Source organism: Barbus barbus (assembly GCF_936440315.1).
Source record: "Barbus barbus genome assembly, chromosome: 27".
NCBI lineage: Eukaryota > Metazoa > Chordata > Actinopteri > Cypriniformes > Cyprinidae > Barbus > Barbus barbus.
The window spans coordinates 28,438,571-28,460,797 of record NC_136755.1 but is presented as its reverse complement, the minus strand read 5'-3'; the positions used below and the strand labels follow the sequence as shown (position 1 = coordinate 28,460,797).

Below are 22,227 nucleotides of genomic sequence, written 5' to 3'. Positions count from 1 at the left end.
AAAATTAAGCTTTTACACCTCGCAACGTGTTATTACAGTGATTACACGGTGTGACATGTTGCGGAATAGCCTACTTTAGACGTGATGAGAGGCTGTGCGCTAGAACACGTTCAGTGTTTGATTGTGTCACATGTTGAGAGTAATGCACTGAGAGGAGCTCAGAACTGCTGGATCAGCATCATGCGTTCAAATGACGCACGGGTTGTGAACTAATTTGATGTGAAATATTTTTACTATGTATAGATCGTCGTAAGATAACTATTAGATAAAGGTGTGTCGTCACACGCTGACCAATCACGGGTTACGCTACAGGTATAATTGTTGACTAGTATGCCCACTCTACAGTAAGTGCTAAGGAGTTAGAATACCATGGCTAATATTATAAATATGCGTTTATATGAGGCACTATTTTAAAAATATGTACTCTCATATTATTTGATAGTGAAGTTTAATTTAGGCTAATTTCACAAGGTGTACTTTTAACAATAAATTAAAATCATAATAATCGCTAGGCGAACCAATCGGAGCCTGTGTCTCCCATCACGTGACCTTTCCTCAGAAGCGCGCCGGAGTGTGCGTCCTAGTTTTTACGTTGAGACTCGTTGGCTTGTCGAGCTCGCGCTCATGGCGGTTGCAGGCAGGGCGCGCGCAGTCCTGAAGCGCTTCGGTTTATGAACGTGAGGAAAACGTTAAAAATGTGGCGGGGATAAAGTGAACGACCTCGGGTTTTGCATTTTAAATAATGTTTGCAGAGGTAAGTCGCGATTTTCCCTCACTGCTTGGTCAGCGTGCTGGTTTCGCTGTATTTCTCGCTGCTGTTAGCCTAGCCGTGGGTTACCTGAACAGGTAAATAAACACACACACGTTGAAGCACACACACGGTTACACACTTTGACACACACGCGACTTGTGTGCGGGATTACACGTATTAATGCGATGAGATTAGATGTTTCTGAGCGCTGACAGTAAGTCTGCAGCTAGCTCAGCTAACATCAGCTGTATGTGTGTGTTTACATCATATATGTGTGTTTACACGAGTAATGTGTGTGTGACAGCTGTGTGTATTGCGAGATGAGGGGCTTTTGTGTGTTTTCTGCGTGCTTCGGCTTGTTGATGTTGAGAATTGGTGGAAAATGATGCTTCGTGGCATGTGTGTGAAACTCTTGTTATTGTCAGATATGTGTGTTTGTGTCATTCGAGCCTCTGATCATGTATTTACACTAACATTGAAGAAAAATGTCAGTTTTGTGTGTATGGGACAATTAAAGTGTTGTAATCCAGGTCGCGAAGTTGTTTATGATGGCACTTGTTTTGTGTGTCTGTCACTACGTTGTTTCAGTATCTGATCATATGTTTACATTAAAAACGTTGCGTTATATTTTATAGTTCAGATCATGAATGTGTTTGTAGCCTGGATTTGTTTGTGTTGCACTTCTCTTATGCTATTTTAACCCGTTTATTGTTTACTAAAATAAACTATATACTAAATTAAAAACAATTTTTGAAGAAACTTCCAACAACTTTGTCAGGCAGAAGAATTAATTTCTTTCTATTTCTTCTTCTTTTTTGTCTAAGAAGCCAGAATTCTTTCCATTCCAGTTAGATGATGAAGTTGGTCAAGATAAGCCTGACTTTATGAGACTAGACTTGTGTGTGTGAATGCAATTTTACAATGTGACAAACTTGTTTGGGCTTTATGCAATGTTTAAACCTATGCAAACGATGTTGTATAGTTTGTAATGATGGCAAGATAACCGTCTGGTTGCATGACACTTAATTTAAGCCATTTCAGCGTCTAATTATAGTTTAAAGTAAACTCCTGTTTTGGCTGTAAGTGACATTTTAAAGGAATAGTTCACCCAAAAAATGAAAATAAGCTGAAAATGTACTCATCCTCAGGCCATCCGAGATGTAAATGAGTTTGTTTCTTCATCAGATTTGGAGAAATGTAGCATTGCATCACTTGCTCACCAATGAATCCTCTGCAGTGAATGGGTGCCGTCAGAATGAGAGTCCAAACAGCTGATAAAAACATCACAATAATCCACACCACTTGAGTCCATCAATTAATGTCTTGAGAAGCTTGTTTGTAAGAAACAAATCCATAAGCAAGAGGTTTTTGTCTTCAAACTATTGCTTCTGGCTAAAATATGAGTCCAAATAGAAAATCCACCCACATATTTGTTTAGAGCTGTTTTGGACTGATGGCACCCATTCACTGCAAAGGATCCTATTGGTGAGCAAGGGATTTAATTATCCATTTCTCCAAATCTGATGAAGAAACAAACTCCTCTACATCTTGGATGGTGAGGATATTTTCAGAAAATTTCCATTTTTGGTGAACTACTCCTTTAAGACCATGAAAATGCTGTTGTTCAGATCATAAGGTGTTTTCTTTCCCCAGTTGCATATGGGTGGATACTGTATCCTAATATTTCAGCATCTAATCCAGTAATCATGAACAGGGAAAGTCATAGGAATCAATTAGTGAGAAGTGTGGGAACCTGATGATTTTGTGAATGGGTGTGTTACCTTTTATTTTAGCTGTAAGGCATTGTTCAAACACAATATGCAAATATTGTAGTATAGTTATGATGACAGGCCTGATTAGAGTCTGATTAAACTTGTTCTGTGTTGGGGTTATTTCAGATTAATGATCTAAAGATAAAATAATCTACAGGTTAACCACTTGTTTTCTTATGAAGACAAGCCTGCCAGTTGGTTGCGTGCCATATATCGTCACTGAAACTCAAAATGCATTTGTCAAAAGTTTCAGTGCATTGAAATCTGTGTCTGTATTTCGTCAACTGATGACCGGTGGATGAGGTGAATCCTCTTTAGTCACATGACCTGCAGTAAAAGCGTCCACACGTGTCTCTGCTGGCATATCATGACTTGAGTGCAGTCGCTCTGTCTTTGCATTTTAGGGCTAGACCTCGAAGTTAATGCATTACTGCAAATATTTCACTGAACCAAAGCATTTCAGGCCAGCCTGCTGTGATTCATGTGACGATTAGATATTTTTTTCAGTAAATAAGAACATATAGATCTATAGCAATGTCATGCACAACAGGGTCTTCCGCTCATCCGCGGCGATGCGTGTTGCATTAGCGCAGTCATATCTGACTATAATGTCATATAGCCTATAACACGGTCGCACACGTTTATTATTTTAACATTTTAGGAGAAGTAAAATTTACATATGTGGTTTCAACAACCAGATGCATTTACACTTGTCCAATTCCGTCTGGAATGCGGCCCAGACCACCTCCTTAAGTAGTTTGAGCAATCGGATTTAAATCCGTCTCGAAAGCGTTTTTGAGGGCATTTACACCTATCCAATCAGAAAAAACGCATGAAGTGACCAGGTGTAAACAACCCCTAAGAGTCAGACTTGTATTACCAAACGAGTTGCTCAGTTCACCTGTACGTTGAATCTGTTCCAGCGAGCTCGATGCTAGGTCTGCACGATTATGACAAAAATTATAATTGTCGATTATTCTCGAGATTGTAATTGTGATTATTAATAATGATTTTGAACAGATTTATGCCATTGTTTGAAGCTGCATGCCATATTTTTATATAATAAATATATTTTAAAAAATGCTGAAAACACTCTTCCTGAACTTTTATTGGTTTTCTATAGCATTGAGCCTCAAATGTCAACTATACATTGGTTTGGTTTCTTCTTTAAACAAAAAAAGGTAAAATTATGCATTGTATAATAATGTTATACTAAAACTAAAAGAAAAATGAAAAGAAAAAATGGTCTACTAAAGCTATATATTTCATTTACAATTAAACAGACAAAATTTCAAATTACAGTAACATTTTACAGTACCATTATAATATCAAACAATTTATAATATCAGGGCTCCAGACTAACATTTGAGAGCAGTGGCACCAGCACCTGATTTGGTAGCACTGAACTGAACTGAACTGAAGATTTGTCTCTTAGAAATGCACATTAGAACAGGAGCTTGAGTTCAGAGTAGCAGGAGCTTGAGTCGGGATGCAGATGCACATTTGACAGTACCATTGGGAAAACTGTAACAGCCTCATCTTTTATACATAACCAAAAGTACAGCACCTCATTACCATGGTAAAAAAGTAGCCTAACTATATGGTTTCTATGGAGTTTGCATTGAAAAACAGCAGCCTAAAAACATTCCGTCAATTACAAATCCACATCAACTGATAGAATAATTAACACAATAATGTAATTATTCCATTACTCCTTTAACATATTTAGTATATTATTAATATAATAATACTCAATATGAATTTCCTACTTTTCTGCCACCATGCCATTGTTACCTTTAGTGTTACTACAGTAAAACTATGGTAAATGTGGGTGATTTGTGGATTGAAACGTCTTCTAACTGGATCGTTGTTGCACTGTTTCTGCTGCTTTCTGCATCAGTGTTGATGAGAATAACAGCTCCGATTTATTTGGCTTTAAACTAGTTTAAATTAAAGAGACGTGATATGTACTGGAGAACTCTGCACTGAACTCGAGTGCTTCTTATTGGATTTCGCAGCGTTGTTTAGTGCGTGATCGCGACTGGTCACTGTAATAAATGCATACGCTCTAAGCTCGCGCTGCACTGTTTTCTTTAGAGGGAGCGGATAAAAGGTCAGTGTGGCGCACACTCGCAAAATCGCTAGCCCGACGTCCCGGGGCTATTGTGTTTTCCAGTCGGGCTACCAAAATGAATTTGCATTTCCAAAAATCCTATCTTATGTTTAGATTGACCCATGCTTTTACGCAGCAAACACATAGAGTTGTAAATGTGAAAAGAAGTTAATGCCCCACATGAAAAAAATACTATAGTAATTTATAGTAAATAAATGCTATAGTGGTTTTGAATCATACTTTAGTAAAGTACTAATTTGTTGTGGTAATTCTATAGATGCTGTGGTAATATAACAACTATAGTAATATAAACAAATTACTTTACCCAATACTGTACTAAGTTTTCTACAACTATAGGGTATACTATAATACACTACAGTTTACTGTAGTAAAAACTAAAGTATACTACAATATACAGTTTATATGTTCACTATAGTTAATACTACAGTATGCTGTAGCATTCATTAAAGTGTTGTAAATACTATAATATATACAGTATTATACACTTTACTATAGCATGGTTCATAAACACTATAGTATTTACTATAGTATTTTTTCATGTGTGGTGCCTTCTAAAAATCTAAACAATTTAGACAGTGATATTTATGTTTTAAATTAATATAATAATTTATATGTTTGACTTATTCCTTTTCATAAAAAATATTTAAAGGCTGAAATACGTTTTTATAAGATTTTTATTTTTGTGAAAACCTGTATCTGAATTGTAAATCATGTCATTTTATGGCATAATGTTACCACAGATATTGTCCAACCCCACTCATACGGTGTTCATTTTACTTGTGCAGCTCAGTCATAAATTGCCTTAAATTGATTTAAAAAAATTCTGCAGATACCCTGTACATAGTAAAATAAAACACTTTCCTTGATATTTGTGTATTGAAAATGTTTTGATTGACATTTATGGTCTTTTTTTAAATTTGGGCTAGTTAAATACATTTTCGGGCTACCAAAATCTGAAGAGTACCTGCCCGACGGGCGACCAGGGATTTTGAAATTTTGTGTGCCCTGAAACGAGTAGCGCTATTTTGTTCTGCTTTTGACACGTTTGGTGTTTAACATATCTGTCATGCACAACAGAGTGACAACGACTATCAGTTAGACAAAATGTCTTTTTTCCAGTGTGTTTGAGTTTGTTAAACACCTCTTAAGCGAACAGAATAATGCAAGTGGGCATTTCTAATTGTTTTTTTTTTTTTTAATCGCAGCTTTGAACGATTATGTAATCGTGGCATCCATAATCGTAATCGCGATTAGAAATTAAATGAATTGTGCAGCCCTACTCGATGCGCTCTCTGCGTGTGCCCTGTTTATTATACCCATCCGATTTGTCAGATATATGCTCCTTTAAATCTCATCAAGATTCAAGATTTGTATTTGTCACATACACAATTATACAGGGTATAACCAGCAGTGAAATGTAGGTCATCATCCACGCATTATCAAAGCTTTCAGAAGCTCCTGGTTATGGGGTGTTAATTAGCTGATATTATTATCTAATACTGACAGGTTGTTCACAGTTACACCATGTAACCTGTGAAATGAGGGAAGTGTTAAAAATAAAAATAAAAATGACAAAGCCTTCAAGATTGATAGATAAAGGTTTCAATTTTTTACCAATATAAATTTGTATTTAGTTGATATATTTCATCATATTTAATAATTAATTAACTTTTGTAGAACAAGGTGGAATAGCCCCAGTGTTATTTTAATATCAGTAATATTGTTTTATGACTATTTTATATTATAATTCACTTTAGTTTTATATTTTTAATTTGAAAGTTTTAGAAATGTTGTTGTTTGTCATTTTTATTAGGTTTTAAAAAAAAAAAAAAATTTTTTTATAGTTTCTATTTTAGTAGGCTACTTCAACTTAAACTAAATGAAAATTAGAAATGGTATGTTGTATTTCAGTTGAACGTTTTATGAATATTTATACTTTTATATTTTACATTTTAATTTTAGGTGAAATTTCAGTATTTTTTATTTTTATTTATTATTGAAAAAAATGTGTTTATTTTGTTTGAGTTATTTTAGTACTTAAAGGGATAGTTCTCCCAAAAATAAAATTGTCATTTATTAGGGGGTTAACCATAATTTTTATAAAGCTACAAGAATACTTTTTGTGCACAAAGAAAACAAAAATAACGACTTTATTGAACAATTTTTCTCCTCCTCATTCTGTATGCTGTGGTGCGCCGCCATTGTGGAGAGTATCACGATGCATGCGCTTGCTTCTGCTTCATATAAGTCGTTTTTTTTGTTTTCTTTGTGCACAAAAAGTATTCTCGTAGCTTTGTAAAATTACGTTTGTATCCCTGATGTCACATGGACTATTTTATCAATGTCCTTATATTTATATTTTTTATCTTTTTATTTTATTTTATTTAATTTTTAATATTTGTATTCTATATAATGGCACTGTCCTTGGAGCGGACCTGACCTACATTACACTGCTGGTTATACTCTGTATAATTGTGTATGTGACAAATACAAATCTTGAATCTTGAATCTCCTTGCTACGTTTCTGGACCTTGATCGTGATAGTATCCTTGCTGTCTATGGAGGCTCTGAGAGATCTCAGATTTCATAAAAAGTATCTTAATTTGTGTTCCGAAGATGAATGAAGGTCTTACGGGTTTGGAATGACATGAGGGTGAGTAATTAATTACATAATTATCATGTTTGGGTGAACTAACCCTTTAAACTAAGAAAATAAGAAATGGTGCCAAAATTAAAAATGATATATTTTATTTGATTTCAGTTCATTTATTTTAAGTAACAACAATTTTATTTTATGTTTTATTTTTTTGAGGGTTTTGTTTTGTTATAGACTAAAAAGTGTTACATTTTTAAGAGCATTATTTTATTTCACTTTAATAAAGTGTGTCAGTAAGTATAATGTGATCTAGAGAGCTTGTACTCTTTTCTCTGTAAATTCTAAAACATATATCTGGATTATATACACAGCATTTGATCTCAGGACAGCGGCACTCGAGCCTACTCTTAAAATAGACCTCGGTGACCAGCCTGAATTAATGGCAAAGCCTGGTGAGTTTTGTGCAAGATCAAACTTGAAACCTTCGGGAACGTTTTGGCACTTACAGTGATCATTTAATGAGCTCTTCTCAGCACAGATTCACAGTCCAACTTTATTAGGTCAGGCTGTGTATAAAGGCCTCGTCTCAGCTGAGGATATTCAGGCTGACATGCAGCGTTATGTTAATTAATTTTGCAGTTTAAGAAGGAGGAGCTTGTTTGCAGCAGGTGATTGAATGGCAGTCGGTGGATAATAATCTTAATCTGGCTAAAGTCTGACCCGTCCTGTGAGGCAGCAGGACAGAATGAGATCATCGCTGTTAAGAGACCTATTTACTCTACAGCTTTACACCTTTCCATCGACAAATGGATGATTCATTGGTTTATCTATTAGATTGTATTAATGTCCCCTCGTGTCTGTCTTCGAAAGCGCACAGCTCGTCTGTCTTCTTACTGGATGGAGATTGTCACCTTATGTGATGTTTTCTGATGCAAAAACATGGTAAAGGTAAAGCAGCTGATGGATTATTGTGTGTTTGACAACAAAGAGAGCAGCTTTAGTTTTCTAGTCCGCTGTGGGCCGTAATCTGCTTTTATCTTCTTTAGAGGTTAGTTTGGTGGTGATAAGGGCCGAAACAAGTTTTTCAGAGCACACGGAAAACTTCCCACAGACAAGGACGTATTTCAGTCAGTTAGATTGTATGTGCATTTGAGCAAGTCTCTTTATCTAATAAGCATGATGCACAAACTGCTAATATAATATTAACTAGTGCATAAATAGCCTTTTTTATGACTTTTTACTTCCCTAATTTGTTTGGGATTGATGTAGTGGTTAACTTTATTTATGTTTGCTTTCCCTCGTACTTGATAAAGTTTTGATGACGTTTACTCACACACAAGGAGACCAAATGCAAATCAGACAAGCTCATTGCACTTTATCATTCTGAGGACTCGTCTCTCAGTTTGTTCATCTCAGATATCTTATTTGCAGTGACCTTGTTCATCATTATATGGAGTGTCAGTATATCTGGCTTCCTCTAACAAGTGTGAACAAAAAAGAGGAGTTAAGATGGCTATTTATTTAATTAAGATTGCCAATATTTAGTATTTACTCATTCTTATTTCATATTTCTGTGATTGACTTTATTCCACAGGAGAAAGTTTGAATCATGTGTTTTTTCTTTTTCTTTTTTTTTTGTCATTTTATGCCAGAATATTGTTAAGAAATTTAATTTGGTCCAAAAAAAAAAAACTTGTACAGGTTTGGGATGACGTGAGGGTAAATAAATTGACAAAAGTTTAATTTTCAGGTGATTATTCCTCTATTTGTGATAAATAGCCATAATTTTCACATGCTGGACAATAAAACAGGTGATTAAAAACCCACAGACTTGCACTTAATCACAGAGACTGAGTCTTACAAACAAACTTATTTATTTATTTTTGCAAATTTAATGACATTATTTTAAAGAAATACTGCAAAACACTGTTTAATGGCTGGAAAATTGTCTCAATTCATCTGCCATTGGAAGGTGTGGCAAATTATTTTACACCCTGATGATGAAGTTAAAACAGATTCATCCAGAACACGCAGAAAGACAATATAAAAATGTCATTTGTTTTGCTCTAATTGTGTTGTGGTGTTTGCTGATGTTTCTGCTAGAATAGTTTGCTTTACGGCCCTGTGACGCTCCACCCGTGTGAAAGTCTGTTTGTTCAGCCTTCTAACAACACATACATGCATTGTGTGGCATAAAACAATCTCTAGAAAGCTACAGCAGCGGGTTTGTTACGCTGTTTCACCAAATTCACAGGATGTCAGCAGCACGAGTCTTCAATGGCCTGCTGTGGGTAGAGGACTCAACAGGTGACAGAGGTCAGCGGGTCAGGACTAGGGTTTGTGGTTTCAGTCAGTGCTTTCATGTGCTCTAAAGGTCTCATGTAGCCAGACCAAAATGTATATTTATTAGGGGTGGGAATCGCAGGGTACCTCACTATACGATATAATCACGATACATGGCTCACGGTAACGATAATATCACGATACAGCGATAATCGATATAAGTGCAAGTTTTCTTTCTTTATTCAAGTCCAAACTGTTAGAAAACAACATATTCAAATTGATTTACAGAACTTTTTGCTAAGTAAATTAATTATTTTATTCTTGGACTTCTTAAAAGCTTACACTTTTCTCTGTGTGTAAACCAACACATTTAACTGCTTATCAACTTTATAAGAAAAAGCTGAGAAAGCATTTCAGGTATGTTTTGAAATGTACCAGGTTTATATATATATATACGCACGTACGTATATATATGTATATATATATGTGTGTACTGTATATGTTTTATTTTTCTTAAATTTCATTTTTATTTTTACCAAATTATAATATTTCTGGATTCCATTTTAATAGTTTCTTTCTTTCTTTCTTTCTTTCTTTCTTTCTTTCTTTCTTTCTTTCTTTCTTTCTTTCTTTCTTTCTTTCTTTCTTTCTTTCTTTCTTTCTTTCTTTCTTTCTTTCTTTCTTTCTTTCTTTCTTTCTTTCTTTCTTTCTTTCTTTTTGGCTGATGTTTATTTAACATACTTCAGCTGAGCAGGACACACTCCAGGTCCGACCCTTCAGACTCGTGTGTGTGTGTGTGATCGGCTCAGGAGAAGGAAGGGGAAGGGCACAGAATGGGCCACTGAGTTTCCTGTCCTGGCAAAAACAGGAAACCTGGCCATTGGACGCATTCACAGTCACACTCGCTCCTCTCATCTGTGTCGTCTCTAGTCTATTTCCTCCTTTCAGTTCTTCTGCTGAAAGCTCCTGCATTGCGCTTTCAGGTCTTCTGGGTCTCTGTTATGATGATGATGATCTGGGGCAAAATGCAGCTTGGTGAAATGGCCTGTAATTTCACTACTTTAATTGCAATGCAAGAACGATAGTCTGACCCTTACTGATTATATCTGAAATGAGTGAGAATCAAATCAAAGAGAGGAAATCTCAAGGACTTTTACCTATGTGAACATTAAAGCAGTAGTTGATGCTGCTGAAATGATGATGCTAACAGCATAGCAATACCTTTGTCTTTCAGATAAAACATTATTTTAATGAAATAGTGCTAAATATATTTTCATGGCTGAAATTTTTCTCAACTCACACACTATTTTGAACATTTTCGACCCTGATGATGTTCGGTTTCAGTTGTTCAGTTGCTGCAATCATGTCATGGTTTTCTTCTGTATGTTAAATTACACTATATTCATGCTGCTTTCATTCCTATCAATTAACGCTCAGGGCTTGCAAAATCGCTAGCCGACGTCCCGGGGCTATTGTGTTTTCCAGTCGGGCTACCAAAATGTATCACTGCCCTGCCCGACGGGCTACCTTAAAGGAACACTCCACTTTTTTTGGAAATAGGCTCATTTTATAACTCCCCTAGAGTTAAACAGTTGAGTTTTACCTTTTTTGAATCCATTCAGCCGATCTCCGGGTCTGGCGGTAGCACTTTTAGCTTAGCTTAGCATAGATCATTGAATCTGATTAGACCATTAGCATCTCGCTCAAAAATGACCAAAGAGTTTCGATAATTTTCCTATTTAAAGCTTGACTCTTCTGTAGTTACATTGTGTACTAAGACCGGCGGAAAATGAAAAGTTGCGATTTTCTAGGCCGATATGGCTAGGAACTATACTCTCATTCCGGCGTAATCAAGGAACTGCACCCATGGCTGTACCATGGGTGCAGCAGGCGCAATGATATGACGCAGCGCCTGAAAAGTAGTAGAAAGGGACTACTTTCAGGCGCTGCGTCATATTGCACCTGCTGCACCTATTTCCAAAAAAAGAGGAGTGTTCCTTTAAATACAGGGCTTCTGCAGGTCCTTAAAACTCTCAATCTAGTTGTATAAAATTTAAGGCCATAAAAACGTCTAAATGCGTTAAATGGTATAAGAAAAGTCTTAATTACAATTTCAAGAGGTCTTGCAGCTGGTGACGGAAAGACAAGAATCGTGATACGGCTGGATTAAACTTCAAAAGGCAATGATGTCATTGAATAAATATGAGCGTTGCACATTTCAAAGTCAAAACGCGCGAAGATGTTTTTATGTGAATGTGTCTCTGAAGGGAACCGTCTGTCTTCAGAAATGTGTCGTTGGCATTTTCATTTCATCTTGCCTATAATGCCTGTTAAAGCAGCGTATATGCAGGGCTTGACGCTTACCTTTTTCTTAAGGAGCTGCTTTGTTTACAGGGTTATCGGGGTAACAGCAGTGTCAGCGCCCTCTATTGGCATCATTTAGTGCGTCTTCTCTTTAACTCGCTTCGCTTTTCTTCTCATCTGTGCTCATTTAAATTAAACCATTGCCTTTTTAAAGTTCAGTAATCATATGAAGCTGTATCGCATTTTTTCCATAAATAAACTGAATAAATTAATACGTTTGTTATAGGCTACTGTATAAGTTAGGCTGTTTTATATTTTGTATTGTATTCGCACTCATGATCCTAAATACATTTTCCAGATCGCACACATCTGAACTGAAACGACTGAAATGCTTGCACTGTTGAGCCCTGATATGAGCGCGGTGCTGCTTTGTGTACAGCTGTTAACGTACAGGAGAAGCCGCTATTTGCTCCTAAAGCGCCACCTCGTGGCAGAGAGTGATTTTGCATGTGTGCCTATCTTCAGATTATGTTCAGATCAATGTGAATATCGACCCATGTTTTTATGTAGCAAACATAGTTGTAAATGTTGAAAAGTTCATGTGCGTTCTAAAAATCAAGTAATCAATTAAGACAGTAATATTTGTTTTAAATTAATATAATAATATGTTTGACTTGTCCCTTTTCATAAAAATGGTTTAAAAGCTGAAATGCCTTTTTTATAAGATTTTTTTTTGTGTATGAAAAGTTAACTAAACTGTAAATCATGTCATGTTATGGCTTAAGGTTCATAAATTGCCTTAAATTGATTTTTAAAAATTCAGCAGCTACCTTGAAAATAGTGAAATAAAATTCTTTCATTGGTATTTGTTGATATTTGTGCATTGAAAATGTTTTTGATTGACATTTAGACTTATCTGATTTTCTATATTTAAAAAAATTGTCTTTTTTTTATTTGGGCTTGTTAAATTAATTTTCAAGCTACTAAAATCTGAAGAGTACCTACCCGAAGGGCTATTTTGAAATTGTACGAGCCCTGGCGCTCTTCAGGATGAGCACTCTCAGTCAGCCAAAGATAAGAAATAATGTCATTAACTCTCTGTGTTTGTGTGTTTTAGGCCAGTCTATCCATCTGGGGATGGGGGGGTCTAGGAGTCGTCCTCTTCCTCATCACATTTGGACCCTTTGCCATCTTTTATCTGGCCTTTTACATCCTCTGTTTCATTGGCGGGTAAGTGGATCACAAATACGTCTCATTTCAGGCAGCATCAGTGCGCTTTAAGCTCTGTATGATGATGCAGTCTCTCTTCTCTCTTTCTAGGGGTTTTGTAGTGCTTCTTTTATTTGGAAAGATAAACTCAGAGAAACACCTGGAAAGGTGTGAACACTCCTTCCTGCCATCAACACAGATGGCCATACTGAAGGTGTGCAAACTCTTGCATGTCTGTCTTCCCTTTCATTTATTTTTATTTATTATATTTACCACAACATATACAAGCATTTGTAATGTATTTGATCAATAAGCTACGACGTTGATGTTTTAAAAACATTTGTATTAAACTGAATGATGTTAAATATTTTAATAAGTGAAAATAATTTAATAATTAATAATAATTTTATTATTAACAATTAATAATAAACATTTTAAAAATATATTTTTAATAAAAAATACTGATACTAAAAAAGTATGAAATGCAGCTTTTTTCTTTAAACGTTTGAGTTGAATAATGTCGTTGAAGTTTATTTACTTTTCTGCTTAGCAATACTGACATTGAATTATAATAGTTCAATAATTATAATTTTTTTTTTTTTTTTTTTTTTTTTTTCAGAAATTCTGTTTTAGCTGTTCTGATTTAATACAAATTCATTATTGAAAGTGGTGGTAATCAAATAAAGGCATAAACCATTAACAATTTAATTAATCTTTTAAAACTTTAAAGTGCTGCACAACAGAATTTGTTTTGTTTTTTGATCATATTAAAATATGGAAGAGACCATTTGTGATAAGTTTTGTGTTATATTTGCTTTGAGAAGTAGATTCCACTGTACAAAAGTAATATATTTCTGTTATAGTTTCTACAAGTTAAACTGAACTTTTATTTTGACCTCTTTTGTGAAGACCTTTGAGGTTCTGTGTATGTTTTTTAATCAAATTAAAATAGTTTTTATTAAGCTAATTCATTAAGAAACATTCTTCTGCTAGATAGAATATATAGTCACTGACATGTAAACTAAGGTTTATAATTAAACAAGTGAACAGGTGTTTTCTACATTTTTATTTACAATAATATTTACTGATAAATTATGGCCAGTAATACCAGAAACATTTATTAAGAAAGTAAATTGCTGATTTTTATTTCATGATGACTTTGAATTGTGCTAGTGTTCAACTTCTGAGTTTTAATTCTTTGTGTTTGTTTGTCAGGTTTTGGAGGAGATTAAATCGGAGTCCAAACCCATAAAGATCGATCGCCGTCTCACGGGATCCAGTATCATAGATGAGCCACTGCAGCAGGTTAGGGCTGTGTGATTAATCGAAATCGAATCGCAATTGCGATTTGTAACAACACATATCAAGAGCTCCCTTATCGGTTCTGCTTTCAGTACTGGAGAATAAAAGATGCATTTTTAGATGTTTTTATTAGTAGGCTACATTAATGTTATCTTACACATTTTATTTCCCAACAGATTAATTTGAAATAAGTTTATAATGCATGTTCCCTAATTCAGAAGACCGCTCGCACAGCCCGGGTCTCTGAATGCTTCTCATTGTCGCTCCGCTCTGCCCCACGCTGCGCGTCTCCCTCGTCTCACAGACGAGCCGTTTACACGCAGCCTGTCTCGAAATGCTCTTTTATACTCACGGTCTCGTGCTCGGTTCTGCTCCGCAAGTCTCTCACGAGCGCATCTGGCGATATGGATGAGGCCTGACGCATGCGCGCAACCTGTGTCAACTCGCGCCTGGCTCCGTTTAAAATGAATGTAAAGTAAGTCTAACTGCTTGTCAATTTCACTTGGATGAAATTAAACATTCAGCACATTTCCTACTTGTTCTTAAAATCCCAAATACTTAAAAATGAATAAATCAGCCCGTGTAACATGTAATACTTTAATAATTGACTAAAGAAATACAGTTCTTTATTTATCAAAAAAATAAACAAATCTTTCCTGTGAAATAATTCTGTAAAACAGTAGAACCCCTCCTAAAACACAGTAGAAAATGTAATGGATTTAAGGGTTATAATGGGAATTGTATTGGTTTTAATGTAAACTATAATGGTGTCTACTGGTATTTGATTCATTCTATTGGTGGGATGTAATCTAGCAGATGGCAACCAATAGAACAACAGTAATTCCTATTGGAATAATGCCCAAAACAAAAAGGAATTCTGTAATGGTTTTTATGGAAACTATAAGAATTTCTGTGATGGTTTCTGTTATTTTTGTTTTGTTTTGTTTTTTTCCAGCAGTGTAACGATACTCATACTGTGCTGCACATTATTGACAATATTGAGCTGAAGCTTGACTTTGCAAATTTCAAATCGCAATCGCAATATCTGTCAAAAAAAATCGCAATTAGATATTTTCCCCAAATCACACAGCCCTACAGCAGGTACCGTCAACAAAACCAAACGGACGGATGAGTGCGACAGCTGAAAGTGCACATTCATGCGTTTGAGGAACCTGTGGTTTCTCCACTGATGAGCTTTTCTCAGACTGTCGAGCTTTCGCTTCACAAACGCCTTTTGTTTCCACCCATGATATGCGTCAGATGCTGGATCAGCTCGTTTGAGAATTGAGGCTGAACTGCTGTTTTCATAAAGCAGATGAACACATGACACTCATTTTCAGTCAGTGGCCTCACATGCTGTACTGAATCGGCTTTAAGTCTGCTTACGATGCACATTTTCTGCTGGGGTCCCTTTTTTTAATGCTACACTTTAGCTTTTATTTGCATTTATTGTTATTCGGTGAGGTTTCTTGCACCATAAAACCACCATGTTGGTGTTGCACAATTTAGCACATTTAGAAAACAGGTTGTTTTACTGTTGTACCTTAGATATGTGAATGACGTACCAGTGTCACTCAAACTGTTGTTCAAATTGCAGAACATTGAATAGGTGTTATGATGCAAATATAGTTTTGTTTTATGTTAATGCCTCACCACCTGGTGAGCTGCCTACATAGACAGCTACTTATGCTGTCATAATGCACACGTACCACTAAATATACGAGAGGCCCGTTTCTAAATTAATGATTTGTTAATCTAAGCAGCATAAAAATGCACCATACACAAAATAATATTGGATAAAATGTTTTTATTTTTATTAGATGGAGCTGTAATTTTTAGTATTTAATGAAATATATTTATACAATTTGTATTTATTTTATTGAATATTTTAATATAGTGCTTTTCACAATACACATTTTTTCAAAGCAGTTTGCTTAATATCTTTAAGTCTTACAGTCGCATTTAGCAGATTAGAGCTGGGCAATAATATAGTTTACATCTTGCATTAAACTTAATAATTGAATGAAATAATTTAATAATTAATAAATGTTTAATGTAATGTGCGTTTTAATTCAATTTAATAATTACATTTAATTAATTTAATAATTAATAGTAATTGATTTAAAAAAATTATATTGGAGCCCTATTAAATATTTTATATAAATATTTTTCAGAATTCTTAGTTATCTGTTTTAGTTTTTCTGGATTTATTTTTTTAGTAAACATTTAATATAAAAAGCAGTGGTAAACAAATAAGGCATAAATCACTAACAATTGAACTACCGGTAATCTTTTACAATGTAATCAAATATTAATTTAACAATTTCCTAACAATTTTTAAACAACAAACACAACAAACAAGTGCCCTGTATGAATGCAGATAAAGTTGGACATACTTATAAGTATGCAAGGCTGATTTGTTAAAAAATTGTTCCTGTTTTTTTGTGGTTTAGTTTCAGTAACTGGTCTGGTTGGACTGGAGAGACTTGTAAAAATATCCGGTTTTTCCATGATGTGACCGCATTAAAATCTCGTCCCATAGTATAAGACCTCTTTATGAGTGAAATCATTGTCAAACTCATCCTATTTAAGTCTGAGGTTTTGAGGAAATTGCATTAAGTTAAAGACAGTCATGAGAGTACGCAGCTCCAACTCTGTCTTTTTTGCTGAGCTTCACATCTGCTTTGGAATGTCTACCCAGAGTCCTTTGCAGTAGCAGTGATGGGTCATTGTGACTGTGCCAAAAAGAACCGAGAGCACATGATCTAGAACAATACATTTCCTTGTGAGGCCTTATGAAATCCGGATAATTTTTTCCCAAATTCTGTGGTTTCCATTCATTTATTTTTCTAGTTGCCCTTTTAATGGTTTAATTAATTAATAAATACAACTTTAACAATTTTTACAATAGTAAGGCCATATATTTTTTTTGAAATTGTGTTATTTTTTCTGGATTCTGAGATTTCTGAGTCTTCATGAGCATTTTGCAGTTTCATAATATACATACAGGAACTCAAAGGTCTTCATGGGAAATAAAAGTTCAGTTTAACTTGAAGAAATTGTGACGACTAAATTACTATTGCACAGAAGAAAGTACGTATATCTCAGTTTAATAATAACAATAGTAGTAATACTAAAATTGATTATTCAAATTTAATTACTATTGAAATGGAATCCAGAAAAATTAAAACGAAGAACACTGATTTTGGTTAAAACAAAATTGGAATATGAGAAAAGAAAAAAAAAAAAACCTTTCTAAATGCCCATTTAAAAAAAGAATTAAAAAAACCTTAATAGACTAATTATTTAAATTAGACTTGCTTTTGAATTTACCATTAAAATGGAGTCTAAAAAATAAAATGGACAAAAAGAAAAATTCAGATAAATTGAAAAAAATTAATAAAAAATAAATAAACTAAGAAGGGAATTTGGGAAAAAAGTAAAATGGAATTTGGGGAAAAATAAATGGGATTTCATAGGACCCTACAAATGGTGTCCTGTTTGTTTCAGGAAATGATCATCTGATCCTCTTCTCATATCGTTCATCAGGTCATCCAGTTCGCCTTGAGGGACTATATCCAGTATTGGTATTACACACTGAGTGATGATGAAACGTTCCTCTTGGAGATCCGTCAGACGGTCCAGAATGCACTCGTTGAGTTCTCCACCAGGTAAGACACCTGTCTGACACAGATCTGCTTTAAAATCGCTGCTGTATCATCATTGAAAGTGACGCTGTGATTTTCCAGGAATGATGCATCATCTGACCACAAACCAAACACTGCATTCAGATGTTCTGACACATTTTCCGTGCTAAACGCAGTGTTGAAATGGAGACCTGTGGTTAATCCTGTGGTTCATTAAGTGCTCAATCTTTCCTTTCCTCAGGTCTAAAGAGGTGGACTGGCAGCCGTATTTCACCACCAGACTGGTGGATGACTTTGCGACTCATCTGCGTGTTTTCAGGAAAGCTCAGGAGAGACTGAACGAGAGAGAAGATCCGAAACAACGTAAGGATTGTCCTGTTCTCTTCTCTCAGTTCGCACTCTCTGCAAAACCAAATCAAGCACTTTATCAGTGGCAAGACTACAATACTGGTAACACTTCACACTAAGGTCCCATTAGTTAATGTTAGCTAATGCATTAATTAACTTGAACAATGAGTATGCATGCATTTATCAAATTTATCCATCTTTATTTAACTCTTCATTTCACTGTTCATGTTAGCTCATTGTTAGTTCATTAAATAATATGAACAGTTTTTTTTTTCAATAATGTATTTTTAAATGTTAAAATAATGTTAAACTAAAACTGCAATAAAAATAAATGAAAACAATATATACAAAAATAAATAAATTAATAATAAAAATGACAAACACACAATTAAGTACTAATTTGAACTAAAATTTATTATTTAATTAAAAATTAATTATCATTAAAATGAAAACTGTAAAATATTAAAATAAAAGCTAAATCAAAACGGTAATATACATTACTATAACAGTATCTCAATTATTCTAAAATAACCCTGATTGTTAGTTCATGTTGTTAGTTCATGAGTCAGGGGTGCAAACTTGTCACCTTTCGGCGAAATTCACCGTTTTCACCTTGAAATAGGTCGTAATGGGTCGTAGTCGTTGTCATATCTGCGAGTCATCTGTGTCATGTCACCTGTAGCATTTTTTTTCCCCGTTGGCAAAGGATTGGACCCGCCCTACTCTCCCTCTGATTGGCTTACCTTACCCCTCATCCAACCAATCTCACTCCTGAAGCCTAACTTTTAGACGCTGCAGGCAAATGTCCATATTTCGGACGGAATGCATTTGTATCTGCTGTAAATTATGGTGTTCCAGTTTAAATGGTGATTACCGCGTGAGGCTTCTGTTGTGATAGCTATGAAGATTGTAAGTTTCGTTATTGTTACATTAGTTTGCTACCCTTTGCAAAAATTCTCCTCAGTCTCGACCTTAACATTTGTCTCACATATCAGTAAGCTATTACTCTGACATGAAGTCGATTTGAGAACTGTTCGACCTACAAGTAAAGCATACCGTTTAATGTATAGTAATATTAGAATCACTCAGCTCAAGTCAGGCAGCGCTAAGCCATAGCTAGCTGTAACAGCCTGTTTCAAGACAGAGAAGCACCTCGCATTTAGCCCGTCAGCGGCTTCAAAAATGTGAGTGCTGAAATTAAGATTTACAGTGGTTTATTTGCCCTGACTAAATTCAGACTAAGTTTTTCCTTAAAACAAGCAAAATAATCAGAAAATGGGGTAAGAAAAAATAATCTTATTTCAAACCGAAAGCCAAGATTATGTTGACTTTTGACTTTGAAATTATTTGATTTAATTTGCCCTGTGAGTGTTAACAAATGAAACCAGATTGTAAAGAGTTACTTTAATGAAGCAAAAATAAAAAATGTCGTCATTTGCTCACTCTTGTGTCTTTTCGAACCCATTTCACATATCACAGCCATATCACCCTGTAGCCCAAGACTGGTTGCCCACTGAAGCTAAGCAGGGTTGAGCCTGGTCAGTACCTGGATGGGAGACCTCCTGGGAAAACTAGGTTGCTGTTGGAAGAGGTGTTAGTGAGGCCAGCAGGGGGTGCTCACCCTGTGGTCTGTGTGGGTCCTAACGCCCCAGTATAGTGACGGGGACACTATACTGTCAAAAAGCACCGTCTTTCGGATGAGACGTTAAACCGAGGTCCTGACTCTCTGTGGTCATTAAAAATCCCAGGATGTCTTTCAAAAAGTGTAGAGGTGTGACCTCGGCATCCTGGCCAAATTCCCCATTGGTCTCTGACCATCATGGCCTCCTAATCATCCCTTTACACTGATTGGCTTCATCACTCTCTCCTCCCCACCAGTACGCTGGTGTGTGGTGGGCGTTCTGGCGGACTATGGCTGCTGTCGCATCATCCAGGTGGATGCTGCACACTGGTGGTGGACGAGGAGACACCACCCCTCACAATGTAGAGCGCTTCGAGTGCTTAGAAAAAAAGCAGAAAAGCGCTATATAAATGTAATGAATTATTATTATTTAACTTTATTTCTTCTGAGGAATGCAGGCGTAGAGGTTTTGAGGAATGAGAATGGTGCGGTTTTATTTTTGGGTTAATTAACCTAGTAAAATAGAGTCAGATGAGTGAGTAGAGCAACCTAGAGCTTTCTATTGCATCGCAGCTGATTAGGACATGATGTAAAGATCTCAATATCTGGACCAAACCTGTAGGGTGTAAAAATAAAAACAGTTGATTTACTAATGCCACTTCCCCGTTCACTGAGTACAGGGCATCTTTAATGGGAACTTGATTGTACTGACTCCTAGTGTGAGCTTGTGCATGACGCCGTCTGTGTGTTTGTGGCAGGTGACGCTCCGGACGAGTTGCTGGACTCGTTTTTTGAGGCGGAGGTGGAAATGGAGAGGAAGATTTGTAGAGATGTCGTGTGCACGTCACGCAAGGATGAAGAAGGTAAGACAAACAGCCCAGTGATTCAAGGCGTGGTTTGGGTTTATGTCAACAATAGTCATGAACATGCTTCTCCAGGGCAGATCTTATATGCCAGACCAGCTGAAAGACTTAATTAGCACAAAATATAAACACACACCCAGTCATGAATGCAGGGAAATGCTTTGAGCTTTGAGAAATCTTTGAAACGAGATTTTTGGGTGGAGGAGTGTGTATAAATGTGCCCTGTGAATATAAAAGATGTCATGTGATCATCTGATGATTGATGACAAATCATTTACTCACCCAAAACCAACTTACTTTCTTCTGCGGATGTTTTGATGAATGTTTACGCTGCTGTTTTCCACACAGTACAGTAGCTGTTGAGTTTCAAAAATACACAAAAAACACCGTAAAATAGATTCTATGGTTTCTGCGAATCCTTAAAGTCTTATGAAATTTAAGGTCATAAAAAGTCTTAAATGGTATAAAAAATCTTAATGATCAAATTAAGATGTCTTAAATATTTGAAATTTGGATGGAAAAGCCTGAATCAGACCAAATGTGATTGACAAACTTCAAAAGGCACTGATTTAATTATATGTATGTGAGTGCTATTGTTGAGTGAGATTGTTAATGATCCTTTGTTGATAAATTATGACAATGTTTACTTGGTGTTTATATTATAATATGTTGTAGATGGATCTAAGCTTTTTGAATGAGCAGCTGGAAGTAGCAAATCATAGACATTTCAAAATAAAATCCTGATGTATTTCAGCTTTGTTTATAATTAAAAGTGCCACATCATGCAAAGTATCTTTTCTTTCTGCTTATTACTGGTACAATAAACTGCATCTGGCATTTAATTCAAAGTAAACTCTTGTAGCTTTTCTCTGGGCTGCCTCACCACAGGAACGAAAGACGGAAAACATTATTTAACACACTGAGTATTTGGATTTGATATTGTTTGACGTAATTCATATGTATTTAGATGTTGGTATACAAACAGATGTCATGTGTATATATGTTGTATGTTGTCTTGTATGTTGTATGTTGTATATATGCCCTGTATGTTTGTTTGACTGCCGTGTGTTTTTGGTGCAGGTTACCTGCGGGATCTCTGTGAAGTGCTGCTGTACCTGTTACTACCTCCTGGAGATTTCCACGACAAGAATATGAGATACTTCCTCAGGGTGAGACACTCACACATGCTAAATCAGTCCCAAATTCATTCAAATAACACTTTATCTTTGGTCAACTAAAAAAGGGATGAAAACTGTAGAAGGGCAGTTTATGTGGAGAAAACATTTTTATGTCTGATTTTTAAAGACCTGTAAACTTCTTGTCTGCCTTCCGTTGTAGTGAGAGCAAAATTAAAACTGTTATTTGAAATAAAGCTAAATTAAAATATAAGATTAAAA

General features: G+C 35.4%; 1 protein-coding gene across 4 annotated transcripts in view; it reads left to right on the top strand.

The window, feature by feature from the left end:
• The first annotated feature begins 577 nt into the window (after positions 1 to 577).
• LOC306847671 (sorting nexin-13-like) overlaps positions 578 to 22,227 on the top strand; it is a 34,131-nt gene continuing 12,481 nt past the window's right edge. For 2 of the 4 annotated variants that reach the window (XM_079381763.1, XM_079381765.1), the window contains exons 1-8: positions 578 to 754; positions 12,958 to 13,070; positions 13,161 to 13,263; positions 14,265 to 14,354; positions 17,901 to 18,022; positions 18,240 to 18,361; positions 20,726 to 20,830; positions 21,911 to 21,999. In XM_079381763.1, the coding sequence (XP_079237889.1) occupies positions 743 to 754; positions 12,958 to 13,070; positions 13,161 to 13,263; positions 14,265 to 14,354; positions 17,901 to 18,022; positions 18,240 to 18,361; positions 20,726 to 20,830; positions 21,911 to 21,999 (756 nt within the window). In that variant the 5' untranslated portion in view covers positions 578 to 742. The remainder of the gene's footprint in view (positions 755 to 12,957; positions 13,071 to 13,160; positions 13,264 to 14,264; positions 14,355 to 17,900; positions 18,023 to 18,239; positions 18,362 to 20,725; positions 20,831 to 21,910; positions 22,000 to 22,227) is intronic. The other 2 variants (XM_079381762.1, XM_079381764.1) reach the window with 1 other exon arrangement.